This window comes from Pristiophorus japonicus, chromosome 17, assembly GCF_044704955.1.
Source record: "Pristiophorus japonicus isolate sPriJap1 chromosome 17, sPriJap1.hap1, whole genome shotgun sequence".
NCBI classification, from domain to species: domain Eukaryota; kingdom Metazoa; phylum Chordata; class Chondrichthyes; family Pristiophoridae; genus Pristiophorus; species Pristiophorus japonicus.
The window spans coordinates 73,036,238-73,058,131 of record NC_091993.1 but is presented as its reverse complement, the minus strand read 5'-3'; the positions used below and the strand labels follow the sequence as shown (position 1 = coordinate 73,058,131).

The 21,894-nt window shown below is 42.1% G+C and overlaps 1 protein-coding gene across 7 annotated transcripts in view; it reads right to left on the bottom strand.

Moving 5' to 3' along the window:
- Nucleotides 1-21,894, bottom strand: part of trim33 (tripartite motif containing 33) — a 249,952-nt gene that overhangs the window by 24,588 nt on the left and 203,470 nt on the right. For 4 of the 7 annotated variants that reach the window (XR_011587467.1, XR_011587468.1, XM_070858846.1 and 1 more), the window contains exons 8-13: nt 14,239-14,356; nt 13,441-13,688; nt 12,606-12,821; nt 8,536-8,736; nt 6,331-6,475; nt 1,594-1,669 (exon numbers count right to left, since the gene is read on the bottom strand). Coding sequence is in view for 5 of the 7 variants with exons in the window: in XM_070858846.1 (XP_070714947.1) it covers nt 1,594-1,669; nt 6,331-6,475; nt 8,536-8,736; nt 12,606-12,821; nt 13,441-13,688; nt 14,239-14,356 (1,004 nt within the window). In the remaining 2 variants the exon portion in view is untranslated. The remainder of the gene's footprint in view (nt 1-1,593; nt 1,670-6,330; nt 6,476-8,535; nt 8,737-12,605; nt 12,822-13,440; nt 13,689-14,238; nt 14,357-21,894) is intronic. The other 3 variants (XM_070858847.1, XM_070858850.1, XM_070858849.1) reach the window with 2 other exon arrangements.

Here is a 21,894-nt window from a genome sequence, read left to right as displayed (position 1 = left end):
GCCCCACTCCGCACATCCTCCTCCCCGTCAAATCAATACTGTGTTAGAAATCTCACTTGGAGAAGTCAATAGTTGGCTGGCGTGGGAAATGCTTTGAGAGATTGTGCTGAGGCACAATATTGTGAAAGAGCAGAGGCAGCTTTACTCTGCACTAAAATGATGTGTGTGAGACCTAGGTGTACTCTATGAACACACTGGGTGCTCAAAATAAAAAATATTTAATTCCCCAGCATAAAATTTCTCACCTGAAGTAGAAAAACAAAGAAATTAATTTACCGGTCAAAAGCATACAATTTTGCAATATTAATTCTATCGTACACCCAGAAATACATGTTCGTTTGCATTAGTATAATGCAACAGCATGTGGTATTAACTTGATGTAATGAGAAATAGCCACAAAGACCAAGGGATCTTTTTTCTGCTCAGACTTGCTTTGCTACAGTAGGAAATAACATTCATTAATGCTGCACAGATGAATAAGCTCATATTCCTGTTACTACTCCACCAAAATAAATTTGTTTCCTTATAATGTTTCCAATCACCATTCCTTCAAAGCTGGTCCAATATCCTGGAATTCCCTACTTAACATTGTGAGAGCACCAGCACCACAAGGACAGCAGCAATAAAGGCAACGCATCATCACTTTCCCAGGGTAACTAGGAATGGACCTTAAATGCTGTAGTCCACATAGAGATCAAATAATTTTATAAATTGCTACTGTGTTAGCCATACAACAATGACTGCACTTCAAAAGGTAATTCTTTGCTTGTAAAGTGCTTTGGGACACCCTGATGATCCTGGCTCCAAATAGATGCAAGTTCTTTTTTATTTGAAATAGCAGAACACTGGATGACCGAACAGGCACTTTACATGTAGAGGCAGTGGAAACCAACAACATGTCTTAAAGTAAAAGTGGCTGATCAAGTGGTGCTTTAATAACTATTCCCAAATTCTATGACACAGGCTGAATTTTGCCCCAGAGTACCCCTTTGATTTTATTAGTTCCAATCCTACAGATTGAAAGAGGAAGAGGAAAAAGAAAAACAGGGCTTTGAAGATCTGTAGTTAGGATGGGAATTATAATGGGAATCTTGGCCAGGACTAGGAACATATTATACAGTGCTAGATTTGAAATATTCTGTAGGCTGTTATTATACAACATATACCAGTATCTGTTCAGTGCAACACACAACTGGTTGCACCTCACTGTTCGTCATACACAGATCAGCAACAAAGAAGCACCGGGCATGCACAGAGTATTGCTCCTGGATTGTTTATTTTTACTCATTTGAGCACAAGGACAGCAGCATCCACTTTTTCAAAATGGAAAAAAAAATCTAAAACAACCGTGAAAAGTTTCCCAGGAGATCTAATGCACTTCTGGGAACTTTTCAAATGTTGCTTTGCACAGGCTTAGAGCTGCACAACACTAAACAGTACGAGGCAATATGATAAAAATAATCAGACTCCTGAGTTACACTGCAGCTTCCGTGTTGATACACACTCAAGATAGGTTTATAAAAGACTGAAAAAAGTCAGTATAATGCCATCCTAAATAAGTTTTGACAAGTTTTAAATCTTTAAAGCTCTTACCTGCCTCTGCTACCAGTACTAGAGGTACTTGAGGGTCTGACTGGAATTTGGGAGTTTGCCATTGCTAAAGCTGCAACTGAAAAAAATATATTGTTAGATGTGTTGCCTAAGTTTGTCTGTATATAAGCATATAAGAAATAGGAGCAGGAGTAGGCCATATGGCCCCTCGAGCCTGCTCCGCCATTTAATTCGATAATAGCTGATCTGATCATGGACTCAAGTTCACTTCCCTGCTTGCTCCCCATAACTCCTTATCCCCTTATCGGTTAAGAAACTGTCTATCTCTATCTTAAAGTTATTCAATGACCCAGCTTCCACAACTCTGAGGCAGCGAATTCCACAGATATATGAAGGGACTAACTGACTGAAGCTGCAATGTGCTGTATCCACAGCCAGTGGGGGAATCATTGAATCTCAAATAGCCATAACTTAATAATTGGTGCAGTCTACTTCAGTCTTGAAACAAGACCATTGCTCTAAAGGACAAATAGTTGAGGTGATTTTTCTGTGGCCCACTTTATACAGCTCATAATGGCTGACCCTTTCAACATAGAGTGTAAACTGTGCTCTTAGATACATAGGGTCCTGGGTAGAAGAAACAACTTTTGAATCAAAACATTCAACCGAGTATGAATTTTGGATGAGGGTGAAAGGCAACACTATCATGCCATGCGAGGCAGTGAAGATTACAAATATGGAACTCAATGATTTATCTCGTCATGCCAAATGCGAAAGACAAAGATATCTTCAGGACAGAGGTTTTAAGTTTCCAGTAGTAGCAGTTCTGAAACAGAAGTTGTTACCCATGCTCGATAATGACATCTAGCCAACTTCATGTGGCTGATCTGAAGTTATATAATGCACCAATCTGTAACTGGCTCAAACAGTAGACATTGCTTTTCAAGACAGACTTGTGGGATTCATCCACAAAAGACTGAACTATTTTGGAACTAGGCATTGAAATGTTGCAACATGAACAAACCTGATGTACAGTTTAAAAATACAGAGCTTATCAAGTGGGTTTAACTTGGTGTTGAGGTGCCCTGCATACACATGCAACCAAAGTTTAGAGAAGATTTTGAAGGATTGTATCAGTTAGAAATTTGTATCAAGCACTAACATGGTCAACTTGAACCCAAATTTATTGGCACATTACTAACCTGATGACTCCTAGACACGTCTTTTATTACCCCTTGAAAAAGGACCTCCCTTTCTTATGCAACATCTGCATAGTGCTGACAGAATGAGTCAATGTCAAGCTGGTCAAGGAATATGCACAACATTCCACAGGCTCCTTCAGATTTTTAAGATGTTGTGTTGTTGCTCTTGTTGAGAGCGCTTTTCTCTTCTTTACTTCCCCCTGTCCCTATAACTTACTCTCAAAGTAGAAGTACTATGCTCATAGAGCTGCCTTGTGGGAGTAGAAATCTAGGGCTTGTACATTCTTGGGTAATGGTGCAGAAAAGCCCATGCTCTAATATGAAACTTACTCAGACATGTGGTGACATACTGTGCTAGAGGGAAGTCTACACAGAATTAATTTCTCATTTTTTTGTTAGGTGAAGGGGAACCAGGTTCTGTAAATCACGCTGCAGGGATTTACTAAAATACAACTGAATTTATGTTAAATTCTGAAGGTTGTGTGAAAAATGAAGCCAGTAGTCTTCAGTGGCTTATTAGGAGCCCTCCCTTTTTACGGGCAAGATATACTGTTAAACAGTTAGCTCAGGCTACATGGTGCATTTGTCCCCAGCGACCAAGGGATTGTAAATACAGGCAAGTTAAGGGAATCAAACTAGCAGACATAAGCCATTCCAATAGTCTGCCATGTTACTTTTTCCTGTCTGAGGGATTTGCAAGGCTCAATTTAAGGGATTCAATGAAACTAATCAGCATTATGCATTATGTACTGAGATGTAATTTAAGAATTCCTGGCACATAAGAGAGCACACCATCAGAATAGACTTACTGTGTAGACTTTGTGAAGGGGAATATTTTGAGAGTCAACCAACTTCAAACACGCATTTTACAAATAGTTACCCTGAAAGCTTGTATTTGTCATCCTACTATAACCCAGTCATAGGAGACAGTATTGAGAACTTGAGCAGTGGTGCTCTCATGGAGAATGGTGGTTACCTATTGAATGTTCTGCAGCTTTAAAAGACCCAAAATCTTCATGACATTGCTTTTACTTGTCCAACAAGAATTAATAGCTGTGGGAGGATTTTGATGGCAACGTATGGGATTAATTACAGCCCCTTTTTGATTGGTTACGTTTTGTCAACCAATTGAGAAGCTGTCCAGTTATAGTGCAATGGACTCCTGTGGCAAGAGAAAAACAGAAGATGGCCAGCAGAACCAGTTCTGGTGGACAGGCTCCTGAAGACAGACATTCACATTTTCTGATTATATAATATAAGAACACCATATCAATATAATTTTGCATGGAATTTGTTCTATAAAGGATTCTATTGCTACATTTTGGTAACTAGAAAGCTATATGCCTCAATCTGCTTTAAATACAGTAAAATTTTAAATCAGCTGAAGAAACAAATTACTACCATAACTTTAATCTATCATTTCCAAAGATGATGTTTTGAACACAAACAAAAATAAACCATGAATTTTAGAAAATCAGCTGTACCAAATCTTTTTTAAAAACTCAATGGCCTTGTAATTACACTGTGGGGTAGCAGCATACGTAGGTATGAAATTCTACCTTCCCTTTTATAAAAAAAAGTCATTTACTCCTTTACTTCTCTGGCACTTTTTCCTCCTTTGAGCATCTCACTTTGTTCGAATACCTGACACCACTCATTTAAAATTTCCGTTCTCTACTGCTCACCCAAGTACAATAAAGCTTTTATCATCTAGATATCTTCACTGCTTTCCTCCCTCAACCTCTGTACTGAGTGACTTCTCATCCTGGGTGATTTCAAGCTCCATCTCAATTCATCATGCTCTGAGTTCACTACCCTCCTATCATCCCCTTAATCTCTCCTTCCATGTGAACTCTCCAACCCATATTCATGGCTACCCCTTGAGGCCTTGCTACCCCCACTATGTCAATTGCAGGCAAGGCCATCTCTGACCACTTCCTTGTATCGTTCTCCACCCACATGCCCCTTCCCTCATCCAAACCTACTTCCTTCTATGTCCGGCCCTGGAAAAAAAAAAACAACTCTCTTATAACTGCACTTACAAAATCCCAACTGTCCAGCCTTTGGGCCCTCCATTCACCACAACATTTCTGCAGTTACCGATCTGCTCAACCACACGCTCACCACCACCACCCCCACTTTTGATGCCCTATTGAAACCATTACTCTCTCTCACCCTGGCCGTTCCCCCTGGTAAGGACCTCATTTTCATTCCCTCAAGTCCAAGGGACACAGACGAACGGATATGGCAGACAACTGATTTAGCCATTCATGGTCATATCTGGCTGGACCACAAGTTCTGTTGCCTAGCCACTGACTCCATTCCTCTCCCTAACATCTGTCTGAGGCTAAACCACACTGTTTGCAACATGACCAGCATAAGAAAGACTGCCTATTTCCACCTCTAACATTGCCAATCTCCACCCCTGCCTCAGCTCATTTGCTGCTGAAGCCCTCATCCATGCCTGTTACCTCGAGACTCGACTATTCCAATGCACTCCTGACTGGCCTCCCACATTCTACCCCACATAAACGTGAGGTAATCCAAAACTCAGCTGCCCATGTCCTAACTCGCACCAAGTCCCATTCGCCCATCACTCCTGTGCTCAGACCTTTACTGGCTCCTGGGCAAGTAACGCCTCGATTTCAAAATTCTTATCTTTGTTTTCAAATCCCTCCATGGCCTCGCCCTTCCCTATCTCCTTCAGCCCCACAACCGCCCCTCCTGCCCCCGAGATATCGGCGCTCCTCAAATTCTGCCCTCTTGAGCATCCCTGATTATAATTGCTCAACCATCGGTGGCCTTGTCTTCAGCTGCCTGGGCTCTAAGCTCTGGAACTCTCTCCCTAAACCTCTACATTTCTCTTCCTCCTTTAAGACGCTCATTAAAACCTACCTCTGACCAAGCTTTTGGTCATCTACCCTAATTTCTTACGTGGCTTGGTGTCAAATTTTTGTCTTATAACACTCCTGTGAAGCACCTTGGAACGTTTTACTATATTAAAGGTGCTATATAAATACAAGTTGTTGTTGTTTACATAAACACTGAAGCAATGAAAGGAATCTCAAACACATCAGGTGTGTGTTTGATTTTATCGCACTGCACGATTTTATGGCTTTCATTTCCCTCCTCCCACAAACGAAAGTTGGAATCATATATTAAATGTCTATAAATTTCTGCGACATTTCAACTTTTAACACTACACACTTAACAATCGACAGTACTCCGGGAATCATAATCAGACATTCTGGATCTTATAGAATCATAATAATACAGCACCAAATGAGGCCATTTAGTCCATCATGCCTGTGCCAGCTCTTTGGTAGAGCTATCCAACTACTCCCACTTCCCTGCTCTTTCCCCATAGCCCTGCACACTTTTCCCTTCAAGTACAGTCCAATACATGTACAAGTTCCATGACAAGCAAAATGTAAATTACAGAAGTACAAAATTAATGTCATAACATTACATAATATTTATTTTAAGTTGCACTTCATTAGCAAAATTTACAAGAATCTAGTTTCTTTTAATACCAATATACTTGTGTGGCCATTTCCAGCACACTGTATTTGCTTACTTGCTAGTCCAGGGGATGGCGCTGAGGGCCCTGGGGATGGGTTTGAACTGGAGGAGGATGGTGGTGGTGGTAGTGGGTGGTGGTGACTTTCCGAGATAAATCTGCTCAACAGATTATCTAATGTACTTGACCCAGCATCGTCCAGCTGCAGACAGAATTAACAGCGAAGAAAATAAGCAAAGGAACAACGCTTTAGTAATACAGTTTAAATCAAGCTGCATATTTGTGTAGGTGTACCATATAGAATGGAGGACAGGCTAGACCAAATTGTGAATGTTTTGTTTTAAACACAGTGGGCTTGTGCAATCCCTCGTCTTACTGAGTTTGAATTAAACTTGACAGGTGACATGGAGATATACACAGAGCAGTGGGTATTCTTCAGTTCGATTCCAGTATCAAATTTATACTTGCACAATAAATACGAGTTAGCTTAGAACTCAAGTGACAATGACATGTCGAACTTAACATGCATTTAAAAAGTAGTACATGGAGTACTGTGCAAAGTTCTAGTCTCCAAATTATAAAAAGGATATAGAGGCATTGGAGTAGGTACAAAAAAGAATCACAAGGATGATACCAGAACTGAGAGGATATACTTATCAGAAAAGGCTGAACACACTGGGGCTCTTTTCTTTAGAAAAGCAAAGACTGAGGGGGTGACCTGATAGAGGTCTTTAAGATTTTGAAAGGGTTTGATAGGGTAAACACAAAGATGTTTCCACTTGTGGGGGAGACCAGAACTAGGGTCTATAAATATATGATAGTCACTAATAAATCCAACAGGGAATTCAGAAGAAACTTATTTACCAAAAGAGTGGCAAGAATATGGAACACGCTACCACAAGGAGTAGTTGAGGCAAATAGCATAGATGGAGGAGCTCAATAAGCACACAAGGAAGAAAAAAAGTAGAAGATATGCTGATATGGTTAGATGAAGTATGGTGGGAGGTGGCTCATGTGGAGCATAAACGCTGGCATAGACAAGTTGGGCTGAATGGTCCATTTCTGTGCTGTCGACTCGATGCATGTAACTATGTAAAATCACTGTTTATAGCACAGGTGCAATTACTCCTGACTAAAAATACAAAGGACTTCAGTGGAACCAGGGAAACATATTTACTAAATGCCAATAGATTCTCAAATGAATCAAGGGAGATTGCTGTGGTCAATATTTTGTATGGAATACATCCTTAGTCACCAACTCCATCCCTCTCCCTGGTAACTGTCTGAGATTGAACCAGACTGTTTGCAACCTTGGTGTCATATTTGACCTCGAGATGAGCTTCTGACCACATATCCGCGGCATTACTAAAACCGCCTATTTCCATCTCCGGAATGTCGCCCGACTCTGCCCCTGCCTCCACTCATCTGCTGCTAAAACCCTCATCCATGCCTTTGTTACTTTGAGACTTGACTATTCCAAGTCTCCCACATTCTACCTGTCGTAAACCTCTCAGTCTTCCTACCTCATTCCTCATTTAAGAGGCTCCTTAAAACCTACCTCTTTGACCAAGCTTTTAGTCACTGGCCACAATATCTCCTTATGTGGCTCTGTCAAATTGTGTTTGATAACGCTCCTGTGAAGCGCCTTAGGGCGTTTTATTACATTAATGGTGCGATATAAATATAAGTTGTTGTTGTTATGTGACATCACAAACTCTCAATCCAATGACATTGTGGAGAGAGAGTGTGGCCCCTCAACCAATGGTCCTGAAATAATGTCTCTGTGGTGACTCAATTAAAATAATGACCAACACTCAATCGCAGGGTTACCATTAGCCAATTAATTAAAGGCATACATTGCTGGGAACTTCAGAATTTAAACTATGAACTATTATACAAGTAGATTTCATAACTGGAGACATTTTTTTTTTAAATGTTAAAAATGTTTCAGAAATAATATTAATGTAAATAATGGGCAACGGGATCTTGCAGATCGAGACAGCTACTAGGAAAATTCAGCAATACCCAAACAGTATGGCATGTTTCTAGATGACACTTGATTAGATTTGTATGACTATACTCTGACCACTCCACAAAATTAGCAAAGCAGACATCAGGGGAAAAGAGGGAGGAAAAGAAGCTCATCGTTACCTGCATTTAATCTGTAGTTCACAAATTATGGTGGTTATTTTCCATCTGTAACTGTTTACTAACTGAGAGCAAAAGGAACAATCTGTTCAACAGAAACCTTGTGATACTGACCTGAATGGGTGGGATATCTGGAAGTGGAGGAAGGTTCTCTGGGTTAGTGACAGAAGGAATCAGCTCGATTGTAGCAACTGTGGGACTGGTGGGTCCGCGGTTTGCACCAGCCAAACTAGCAGTGGTGGGACTGGTTGGATTTGGAATGCTATTGTGCACCGAGGCTGCAGAAAATGGTCCTGTATGCCCAGGATTTGCATGCTGTCAGAAAACAAAAAGAAACAGGTTACATACTTTAGTATTAGACCAAACAGTAAAAATTCCCTCCACCCATTCACTGGGATTGGCTAAAAATGACAAAATCATAGAATCAGAACAGTTCCAGCACAGGAGGCCGCCATTCCGCCAATGGGAACAGTTTCTCTCCATCGACCCCTCATGATTTTGAACACCTCTATCAAAACTCCTCTCAACTTTCTCTGTTCTAAGGAGAACAAGCCCAGTTCTACTGTCTATCCACATAACTGAAGTCCCTTATCCCCGGAACCAGTCTTGTAAATCTTTTCTGCACCCTCTACAAGACCTTCACATCCTTCATAAAGTGCGGTGCACAGAATTGGACACAATACTCCAATTGAGGCCGAACCAGTGTTTTATAAAGGTTCATCATAACTTCCTTGCTTTTGTACTCTATGCCTCCATTTATGAAGCCCAGGATCCCATATGCATTTTTAAACCTCTTTTTCAACCTGCTCTGCCACCTTCAACAATGTGTACATATACCTCCAGGACTCTGTTCATGCACCCCTTTTAGAATTGTACTCTTTAGTTGATAGGAAGAACAAGGAGAGGCATTATCAAATGTATCATTTCATACTTTTCTGCGTTAAATTCCATCTGCCACATGTCCGCCCATTCCACCAGCCTGTCTATGCCCTCTTGAAGTCTATCACTATCCTCCTCACTGTTCACTATACTTTCAGGTTTTGTGCCATCTACAAATTTTGAAATTGTGTGCTATACACTCAAGCCATTAATATACACCAAGAAAAGCAGTGGTCCTAGTACCGACCACTGGGGAACACCACTGTATACCTTCCTCCAGTCTAATAAACAACCATTCACCACTCTGTTTCCTGTCACTTAGCCAATTTTGTATCCATGCTGCCACTATCCCTTTTATTTCATGGGCTTCAACTTTGCTGGCAAGCCTATTACGTGGCACTTATCAAACATCCTTTGGAAGTCCATGTATACCATATTAACTGCATTGCCCTCATCAACCCTTGTTACCTCAGCAAAAAACTCAATCAAGTTAGTTGAACACGATTTGCCTTTAACAAATCCATGCTGGCTTTCCTTAATTAATCCACACTTGTCCAAGTTACTGTTAATTTTGTCCAGAATTATCATTTCTAAAAGCTTCCCCGCTACCAAGGTTAAACTGACTGGCCTGTAGTTGCTTGGCTTATCCCAACACCCTTTTTTTAAACAAGGATGTAACATTTGCAATTCTCCAATCCTCTGACATCCAAGGAGGATTTGATGATTATGCAATTTCCACCTTTGCTTCCCTCAGCATCCTAGGATGCATCCCGTCTTGGTGACTTATCTACTTTAAGCATAGCCAGACTTTCTAGTACCTCTTCTATTAATTTTTTATCTCATCCAGTATCTTAACTACCTTCTCTTTCACTATGACTTTGGCAGCATCTTCTTCCTTGGTAAAATCAGATGCAAAGTATTCGTTAAATACCTCAGCCTGCCCTTTGCCTCCATGCATAGGTCTCCATTTTGGTCCCTAATCTGCCCCACCCCTCCTATTACTACCAGTTTAATATTTATATGCCTAGAAAAGACTTTTGCATTCCCTTTTATGTTAGCTGCCAATCTATTCTCATACTCCCTCTTTGCTCCTCTAATTTTCTTTTTCACTTCCCCTCTGAACTTTCTATATTCAGCATGGTATGCAAGATGCTTCCCAATGGGAATATATTTAAAAAAATAGAACCAATTTAACTTTCTATAATGGCAAACTTTAGGAATTTTTTTTTAGTTAATGGTAAGGTGGACATGAACCTAATAAATTGGCTCACTTTATACTCTCCAAACCAGAATAGTGCAAAGACAATAGGCAGAAAAGGGTTGAAAGTTGGCCTACGAAATTGACAACCCCTACAAGAATTAAGATTTCAGCTCACTGATGCAAAAAAAAACATATTGCAATAAAATTGTTTAGGCTTCAGTAGCCACTTTATTACTGCAGTAAACTGAATACTTTTAAATTAAAATAGTTTCATAAAATATGTCTTCTTTACCTCCCCCATTCTTTCTTTGTCATTACTATTTCACTTATTTTAAATTACTTATTGTCCAAACACTTTTAACTTAAACCATCTGCATCTCAACAGTAACATTGGCCACTGTAGCAGTAAAGTCAAATTTTTCAGTGATTTTTGGGTTGGCATTTGGAAACCCAAAGATAGCAGAGTGCCCAAGGAGCTGAGCACTGTCAAGGGTACACAGTGTCTTGTCAGTAATACTCAATTTGGATTTGAAAAAACAAGATGCATGACATACAAATCAAAGTTGTGCATGAACATAATTTCCCATCTTCTGCCTTGTTTTTTCATCTTGCCAACTGATGGTTAATGTTGACTTTGAGAATTTTGTTTTTATCTCCTGACAGACCATATACTTCCAATCATTGACAGTTCTTTATCCAGGGGTGAGGGAGGGTAGGGGCAGAAGGGACACAGAGTGAGGAAGAGGAGAGAATATCTGTCCAAATTCCCTATATATATACCTCCAGTTTTATTATAAGATCAGAGTCAAACTGAGTTAATAACCAAAATTTTAAATAGAAACATATTCACCCCTTCCATACACCAAAAACATTCCTAAATAATGCTCTACTTCTCATTGTAAAATGCACTGGATATTGGTTAGAATTTGTTTCTCTATGCCACCCATTGAAAACAATATATTCAACCACATTCACTCCTATGTAGTTAGAGGTACATGGAAACCTCCAAGGACATGGCCATGCCACTCTGGTCAACCAAAGTTAATAAGTAGGTCATCTAATCATTAAGATACTCTTCATATATATTTCTTCCATGACCAGTTAAATTTGTGAGGCAATCTGAGTTATGACCAGGATTCTCATAGGCACTCTAGTTTTTCTTTTAGACAGTCAGTCTTGTTATTTTGCATTGAGCAAATTTGTAAGATGGAACACCTTGGTATCTATGGTTCAGAATCAATATGCTTTTAATTTGGGGCGCAATAGAAATTATGTTTCACTAATCTCTCCTAATGTCATTTTGCTCTGTTAAAATAGCACCGCTTCAAGACAGCTGGTCCCACCCGTCTCTGGATCAGTGAGTCCACTGCCTACATGTCCGCGGAATGCAATAGAAAAACTTGCATTTATATAGTACCTTTCATGACCTCAGCGCATCCCAAAGGGCTAAGCATCCAATGAAGCAGTCACTGTTGTAATGTAGGAAATGCAGTACCCAATTTGCACATTGCAAGTTCCCACAAACAGCAATGAAGTGAATAACCAGATCATCTGTTTTGATTGAGAGTTAAAAATACCCCTCTGGGAGAACTCTCCTTCGAATAGTGCCATGGAATCTTTTACGTCCACTTGAGGAGCCTCAAGAGTAATGTTTCATCCGAAAGACGGCACCTCCGACTGTGCCGCAACCCCTCGGTACTGCACAGAAGTCCCAGTCCAGATTATGTGTTCAAGTCTCAGGAATGGAGCTTAAACCTATAAGCTTTTGATGCAGAGGCGAGAGCGCTACCACTGAGCCCTGGCTGACACTTACATACCTGGAATTGTAATTAAACTGAACCTATTTTTAGTTTCCAGCCTTTCAAAATAGTTGTCCTGGCAATGATCCAGGTCCAGGAGTCTGACAAATAAAATATGCATTTCCACATAAACTGTAGCAGTTGGTTTTAGAGTTGTAACTTTCACTGGTTAACAGAATGGCTATACTAGTAATTTTAAGTTATTTTAATACCAAAATGCATGAAATAACAAAGTGTTCCACTCCTTTGGAGAAAAAAGTCATTAATACAAGGAATATACTCAAATTTTGTTTTATTGAAACTACCTGCAAATTGTGAATCTCTGTGGGTGACCACTTTACCTGTCGTGGTATCTGAGGCATCATTGGGTACTGATGCCCATTGTGTCGAGACATCCCAGCCATGCGAGCAGCGTTTTGTGCCATTCTCATCTGATGGGCTTGATGAGCCTGGTGGGCCTGAAGCGCAGCACCATTTAAATTTCCCCTCTGCATGGCTTGCATGCTAATCAAACGTGGAGGCTAAAAAGATAACATGAATCAGCCTACGCAGGGTTTAAAATGGTATTGCAAAGTCAACTTCAGAAATTTCCCATTTAGACCTTGTATAGGCACCAACTCCTTTGACTTACACGAGTGGTAAAAGGCCAGCTTTAATGATGTAGATTAAGCTGGTGAGGGTGGGGAGGTGGGGGGGAGGGAGAGAAACTATGCTACATTTACAACTTCTGAGATACAATTATCTGCTTTCCAGCTCTAATGGACCTGCAGCATTTACATTTTGCTATTGAGTGCCTGTACACGGAACACTTAAATCCATCAACGGGAAGTGATCTGATGGTAGGTCCATTATATTTTAAAAGAATTTACGTTTCATTTCTGGACTCAAAGTTGAATACTCCAAAGGCCTTTCCTCAACTGCAAAATGATCTTGCTTAGTCAAAGGGGTCAGCAATCAGAAGCCTAATCTATTATTATTTGTGCTGGAGAATATTTTAACAATGGCCATCTTGTACAGCAAAAAGCTAAAGCACTTAATCACAATTTTTCTTGCACCTTTCACATGTTTATAAACAGTTTATCCCTCCACTTCCAAGAGAAATGAATGGATTGTATTTCAGTAATATGACATACAGTGTACCTGCTGTTGGACCATCTGTGGCCCTGTAGTCCTGGGGTGTTGTCCTACCGGGTGGCTCATCCTCATCTGTTGCATCTGCTGCTGCTTCTGTGCAAATTGCTGCTGCATGTGCTGCAGGCGCAGTTGTGCAAGGTTAATCTGACCCTGAGGTTTCCCCCCAGGTGCTACCTGGCCTTGGGAACCATGCCCAATAACTACATTGGGAGTGTAACCTGGAGGGTTCGGCTTGTTTTCAACCACAAGGTTACCTATTTCAGAAAATAAAAATGAAGTCCGCGTGTTAATTTTAATTTGCATCATTAAAAATGTCAATGTAATGGCTGCTGTCCTTGGTTATAGAAGGTACTGTGGCTCTTCAGAGATATTTCAGGTTGCAGCACAAGACAATGGGAAACAATATTGATTTTAAAACTGTGGAGGTGCAACCAGTTCATGTGGGGCACAGCTGGGGAAATCACAAAAAGTAAAGAAAGGTTGTCTTATTATAAACCCCAGGATATTTCAATGAATTAAACATTTAGAATCAACTGATGCTAGTAAAAGGCTTACAGTTTTGATCACTGGAGTTTTACTTACTGCACATGCTGACATAAAAAAAGATTAAAACAACCAAAACCTTTGTATGCACGTGTGCACATGAAGATGTGTGCATGGGCCGGGGGTGGGGGGGGGGCGGGGAGAAAGAGAAGAAAATCTGCGGGCGGAAGGAAAGAGAAGAAAAGGACAGAGAGAAGAATCATTAGTGACCTCAAGGCTAACACTACATTAACTAAATAGTTCATTTCTGTAATGTCTTACCTAAATTCACCACATTTTTCGCCCAGAACGTAGGATCACAGTGAAAACGCATTCCACCATTGGCAGCCGGGACAGGGTCACAGCGTGCTCGGAGAATATGACGCAACTGAAAGGTAATCTAGAAAACATAAATCATTGAACAATTTTGCAATTCAGTATTTGTGTTGCTTATCAGTTTGACCAATCTTTCCATCAGCCTGTGGGGACTCAATCAAAGCTAGAGTTCTCCGCTTACAAAATCCGTCATTTTTTCATTTTAAACATTTGGATTGGGGTTAAATGCAAGCTTTTTTGGCGGGGGGGGGTCATCGATTTGGTTTAGTTGGTCATCTTGCTCATCAGATTGTAATTGGTCTGTTTATTTACATACATTTAGCTTTTTCAATTACAGCATTTGATACAGTAGTCCTATGGCAGGTCTTCATATATTGAACAGGGTAAAAATGAATAGCTGTAGCATTGAGATTTTATCTATTTAGCATGGAAAGTAATATGGTTAATTTATATTTTGATATTGCTATGAAATTGATATTAAGTCACAAAGGTTCAACTCCATAGATACAAGCTATCTGGGATGTTAAGACTATTAGTTGGAATATCAGATGAAACAGATAATTTAAAAAAATTAATTCATGGGATCGTTGGCAAGGTCAGCATTTATTGCCCATCTCTAACTGCCCTTGAAAAGATGATGGTGAGTCACCTTCTTGAACCGCTGCAGTCCGTGTGATGAAGGTGCTCTCACAGGGGTCAAGTTTCGAGCCGTGCAGAGAACGGCGCAACCCCGACCTGGACATCGTTTTTCGCGCCTAAAAGTGCGACAGAAAAATACCTCTTAATTCTCCGGCTTCTTGCTGGTCCCTGGGAACTCGGCGCAGCGCGCACACAGCAGCTGGAGGCAGAGCCACAGAATCGCGCCGATTCTGCAAGTGGAGGTGGGAGGGGCTAAGTTAAATGAGACAACGTCGTGCCGGCAGCCCTGCGCATGCGCGTTGGAGCGCACGCGCACGTGCAGTAGCCCAGAAACATTGGCGTTCGGCCATTTTTAAAGGGACTTAAAAGTGTTGATTTGTCTCATGGACCCCTGGAAAGGCTTGGGATTGAATTTGGGTGATTTTTTTGTGTCTGAAGGAGTGCTTTTAACAGCACTGTTGAATAAATCACCTGCTGAAATCAGTGAGTGCTGCTTTTCACTGCTAAACTTCCAGAACAGGTGCTGCATTGGTGCATGCAAATTAAGGACTGTGTGTTTTGAAAAATAAGTGTGTCAATTCAATACAGTAATGGAACAACGTCCACCAAGAACAAAGAATTTCTTGCATGAGGAAGTGGAGAAATTAGTCAACGTCATTGAGCAGAGATGGCAGGAGCTAGATACCAGCAACAGAGGTTGCATAAAAGTGCCACCTAAAGAAATAAAGAAACGCTGGAACCAAGTTGCAGAAGATTACTGCGCAGTGGTGCATACCATAAGATCTGGAAGCCAGTGTAAAAAGAAATGGCATGACCTTGGTCAAGTAGTTAGTGTAATTAATATTTTCCATTTTTAATGTAATCGTAATTGTAATGTGACGATCTGTATGTCCCACCTTGCAGAAAGTCGCACTCTGTAAAAGGTTATCTTTTACTCTTTGCAGAAGAAATTGGCCTACAACAAAAGGGAAGCAACTCGAACAGGAGGAGGCACACCCAATCTGCATCCACTGACACCCTTGGAACAGAGGGTAGCTGCCAAGATGAGTTGTACATGGAGAAAAGCAATCAGGACAGCACAAGCTGGGCCCGCACGCGAGGAAGAGGGTAAGTCCTGAAAATGCATCGTGGCCCTTCAAATCAACCTGCTGCCTGGCCTGCGATATACGAGAGTACTCATGCCACCCATCCTGCCCCCTCCCTTGCTGTTAAACATTTGAGTGTTCTGATGTATTTTGCAGAACATGATGATGATGCCGCCAAACCTGAGGATCCTGAAGATACAGAACAAGAACCAGTACAACCAGATGCGGATGATCCAGACTGGATGATGGCGGCGATGACTGAAATATCTACAGGGAAGAGCTTCCAAATTAATGTTTATGAACCCCCATTAAGGGGCATCAGAGTTTCAACCCCTTGCATAGGTTCTGGTTCCACCTTCCATGGTTTTGATTCCAATGTTGCGGGTCCCAGTGGTGTGCTGGTGTAATGCAGCAGTTTACAGCCAGTGCACCACCGTCCGAGCCTGCGCCTCCCACTCGTATAAGTTCTGGTTCACCTTCCATGGTTTTAATTCTGACATTGCGGGTCCCAGTGGTGCTGGTGATATAATGGAGCAGTTTACACTCATTCACCCACCATCCCAGCCCGCACCTCGCACTCTAGTGCTGTCGTCTGGAACACAGAGCGTCCCACCGTCCGTGCCCGCGCCTCCCAGTGTAGTGGTGCCACGAGGCAGACCCAGGCAGAGAAGGGGAAGGAGATTGGAGACATGCTCTCCTGAGATGCAGCATGCAACAGATGCGGCTCAGGTTGTGGCATTGGGTATGGAGACCAATGAGCTTACCCGATCACTCATCGGTAGCGTCAGTGCAGTGGGTAAAGAGGTGACGGTCCTGATGGGAGAAATAGCAATAATGACACGGGAACTTAGGGAGGGAATGTCTGAGGGAGTGCAATTAACGGCACAGGCCGTCAGGGAGGGCATGCAAGTGACAGCACAGGCCGTCAGGGAGGTAGCTGCTGCAATAAGGGCACAAAGCCCCGCCAATCAAATGACACCCCCATGAAGAAGTGAACATTCACAGATGTGGATGAGAGATGGTTGCAGCCTTTCTTTGCTGCTTTTGTTCTTGATGTAGCTGTAGTAACTATTTTCAAATTGAAATTGTTTTGTAAGTTTTGTAACTTTACAACTTATAAGTGATCTGAGGGTTTTTAAAAAGTGATCTTACAGTGTAAATGCTTTCGCATTTTGTATCTTATTTAATTTTGCATCTAAAAAGTGACCTTGAAGTTTAAGTGATTTTGAGTGTAAGATTTTTCATATTGAAATTGTTTTGTAACTTTTGTAACTTTACAAGTTTATAAGTGATCTTAAAGGTTTTAAGTGATCTTCAAGAGTCATATTAAAAAGTAAAGTTTGATACAACAAATATTTTATGAGTGACGTTAACTTTTCAATAAAATATTTTTTCATTAAAACTGATTCATCGTCCATTAACACAACACAACGTAGGAACAACTGCAAAGAATAAACATGTCCATGTGCAACAATATCGCAGAGCCCTCAGGCATCAGTAATTGAAGCGTTCACGGATGAGCTGCTGGCGCAGAGCTCGAGCAATCGTTAAAGGAGCACGATGGACAGCCCTCCTCCGACCTCGTGCTCCAGCATCAGTCACTTGCATGCTTTCCTGATCGTCGCCATCATCCACATCCTGCTCTTCCGTAATACTATCATGCACTGGACCCTCACGTTGGTCTTCTGGTTCCACTACCAGCTGCTGCTGCCTCATGATGGCTAAGTTATGGAGCATGCAGCACAACAGTGAAGTGACCGACAATCTGAGGAGAGTATTGCAAGTGGCCTCCGAAATGGTCCAGGCATCGGAAACATTGTTTCAATATGCCAATAATGCTACGCGTCGCAATGTGCGTCATTGTGTATTGACGATCAGCTTCTGTCCGTGTCACGCGTAGGGGCGTCATGAGCCAGGTGGTCAGGCCGTACCCTTTGTCTCCCAGTAGCCAGCTCTGCCCTTCTGGCTGCTGCTGAAACATGTCAGATATCGCTTAGGATGAATTTATCAGGGTATCTCACATCGACTGACATGATGCGCTGCTTGTCGTCGCACACGAGCTGCACATTGATGGAGTGGAAACCTTTTCTATTCCTGTTCTGCTCGGAATGCTCCACAGGTGCTCGCATGGCTATGTGGGTACAATCAATGCAGCCCTGTACCTTTGGGAAGCCGGCAATCCTGAAGCAGCCCACAGCCCCCTCATGGATCGCTTGTGCGGTCATTGGGAAATTGATGAAGTCATTCCTCCACGCATACAGTGCAGCCGTGACCTGGTAAACGCAAGCATGTATTGCACGTTGAGAGATGGCGCACACATCTCCAGTTGTACCCTGAAACGATCCCGAGGCATAGAAGGCAAGTGCAGCTGTTACCTTCACTTCAACAGATAAGGCAGTTGGCGTTCTGCTTCTGGGCTGCAAATCTGCTCTCAGCATATCACAGATCTCAGCGACAACTTGTCTGCGGAAACGCAGCCTTTTGACACAATCAGCCTCGCTCATGTCCAGGTACGAGTGCTTGGCTCAATATTGCCGACGTGGGTAAGGTCTCCTGCCCATCAGCCTACGGGCTATGACGTTCCTGGTGCGGTGAGCTCTAATCAATTCTCTCCTATGCAGTGAATTTCTGGCGAACCATTGCATAATCCATGGTGTTGACAATGCAGCACCCATTCTGCAAATTTAAGTTTCAACCTGGCTATCTCGCTGCCTCCCCCTGTCCCTGGCCGAATGGCCTCAGTCTCCCACGCAGCTCGAAGGCTGCTTGCTGTGTCTTCAGCTGCCGTCAAGCCACTGACACCGCCCCTGCCTCCTACATGGAAGGAAGGCCTGCCTGAAGCACCGCAGCTTGAAGGCTGCTGCTGCTTCTTATAGTTAGGAATATTCAATATTTTGTCTTTGCTTTGTTTAGTTTATAATTTTTTAGTCAGGCTGGCTTTTTATTTGTATAAGTAAGACTGTTGAATGCTTGTAGAATTTAATTACTTAACTTCCCCGCCCCCTCGTTCCCTACGCCTGATTTGTAAAGTGTAGGCAAGGTTTTTCTGAGCATACAAAAATCTACACTTACTCCACACTAAGTTAGTTTGGAGTAAGTTTTCACTGCCTAAACTTTCAAAACAGGCGTAAAAGTGGCCGGGCACGCCCCCTTTTGGAAAAAAAAAAATGTGTTCCAAAATGAAACTGTTCTAACTGACTAGAACTGGTGCAAACTAAATGCCGAGAATTGCAATTTCTAAGATGCTCCATTCTAAACTAGTTGCTCCAAAAAAATAGGAGCAACTCAGGCCGAAACTTGACCCCCCCCCCCCCCCCCCCCCGCTGTTAGGAAGGGAGTTCCAGAATTTTGACCCAGCAACGATGCAGGAACAGCGATATATTTCCAAGTCAGGATAATGTGTGACTTGGAGGCAAACTTGGAGGTAGTGGTGCTCCCATGCACCTGCTACCATTTTTCTTCTAAGTGGTAGAGGTCGCGGGTTTGGGAGGTGCTGTCCAGGCAAGTGAAGGTGCTGTCGAGGCAAGTGGAGAGTATTCCATCACACTCCTGCCTTGTGCCTTGTAGATTGTGGAAAGGGCTTTGGGGAGTCAGGTGGTGAGACACTCGCTGCAGAATACCCAGGCCTGCACTATTTATGCGGCTGGTAAAGTTAAGTTTCTGGTCAACGCTGACCCCCAGGATGTTGATGGTGGGGGATTCGAAGGTCATGCCATTAAATGTCAAGGAGCAGTGGTTAGACTTTCTATTGTGTCTTCTCATATACTGCATCAGTTTTAAGAGAATGGAAGCCATCCAGCAGATTGCCAGAGATAATGTAGTTACCATAACTCCCAATGCAAAAGGAGAAATGTTTCTTATTCTAGGTGATAGATTTGATTGACAGTTCGATGAGCCAATCCTCTACACAAAGAGCTGAGGGAAGAGTAAGGAAGAGCCTTTGTCCCTCTATCCTTTTCTGTGGAAACCATCTTGGTTAACAAATTTTGTTTGGTAATAGTCTTGTGAAGTGCCTTGGGACATTTAACTACATTAAATAGCTGTTGTAGTCTGGAACAATCAAAGTCAGATATAGAGTTCCTATTTTCCAAGGTTAGTGCCAGTCAGTTCAGGGACTACTGACTTGAGGCGAGTTAAGGGCAAATCCATATATTTATATTACAAGGAGCAACAGGTAATATGCAAATCTTGGTGTGAAAGCTATAGTCTGATTATTCAAGCATTTCATGCAAAATAAACCAGTTTGTAAGTATACAATTGTGCTTCATCTCACTAGATGGCTTTTCAGTCCACCTTCCAAAACGACTGGAGAACGCATATGGTGACACAAGAGATTACAGTGCCAACATAGAACAAGGAATCTTATTGTTGGCCTTCCTCAGTTGCACTTAACATTTAACTAAATACAGTGTAGCAGAGGTGCTCTCCAATTCGTATAGTGCGCAAGGTTTGCTTATGGGAATGTTGAATCAGAGAGCTTGTAACACAGCTATGACTACATTTTTAGAATTTACAACTCAGCATCTATCGATGCTTAAAAGGATTGTTGCTTAATAATAATTAAGGTATTTAAATAACTGATGACACAAAATGTCATTTTAGATATCCAAATTAAAACAATACAATTACTGTTCAAATTCATGATACAGTAAGGGATACTCGTCAGAGGTAGAGATTAAAGCACATTGTTAGGGAAAAGCGTAACAAGATTTTCTTTGCATCCAGCTATGCTATCATTATAGGCGGTCCCTTGAAACGAGGATGACTTGCTTCCACGCCAAAAAAGGATGAGTTCACAGGTATTTTGAATGAAGGTCCCGAACTACATCCTCAAGGGTGGAAGATGCCCGTGTGTGGATTTTTTTTAATGTGCGGTGGCCGTTGCACACCAGTCATCACATGGGCTTGACAGAGCTAGGTCTTGGTCCAGTGGCAAGGATTACCCAAGACGACTGGAGACCAGCCCAGCTGCACGGACCTATTGCGCACACATATCAGTGTGGGCTGGCCCGTGCTGACCCTGGGCCCCTGGCCCCGAATCACATCCCTCACTCCTTCCTTGGGCCCAGATCACATCCCTCCACAGTCTCTCGCTGCTTCTTTGCCCCGACCTCGCTTCTCCTGCTGTATCTGTCCACGCTCCAATCACCGACCTGGACGTTGATGACGCCACTCTTCGCTGCCATCGCCCTCCTGAACTAGCTCGCGCTGCTCCCTGGAGTAGTACGTCTCCACACTGCTCCCGGGCCCTCCACGCTGCTCCTGGGCCGCTCACCTCCGCTCCTTTTATGGCCCCGACCTGCCGCTGGTGTTCTCACGCAGGTTGGGGCCTCCACGCTATGCCATGCTATACTCAACCTATGAATGTTAATACTGACACTATTTACAAGGCATTTTTCCCTTTGATGCACACAAACATTCCCCAAAGAAGGTAGAAATAGACATAGATCATGAAGCATCCAAACAAACAAAAAAATACTAATCCTAGTAAGTCGTCAGAACCATAACCTTAGACTGGCATTTAAGACTCCCAACCAAGAATACCTAACTGAATTTTCTTCACATTCAATCCTATCTATCATTGGTTGTAGTATAGAAATAGAAATTAAACTCAATTTCTTGGTGGAAACCGCAATCAAACCAAAGTCAACGTGAACTGCCTGCCTTTTATAGATGGGAGGTATCACTTATTCTATTGGTCAAACACATGACTATCCAGGACCAATAGGGAGGAAGACAGACTCATGCGGTAAATGGAGAATGTTTCCTTTTCAAGAACAAAGATGATCCGATGAAAGTATATAATCTATCTTTACTTCTGGGCACTGGCCTAAACAATTTCTTCCATCAAGTATCCATTTTGAAAACTATGTGACCA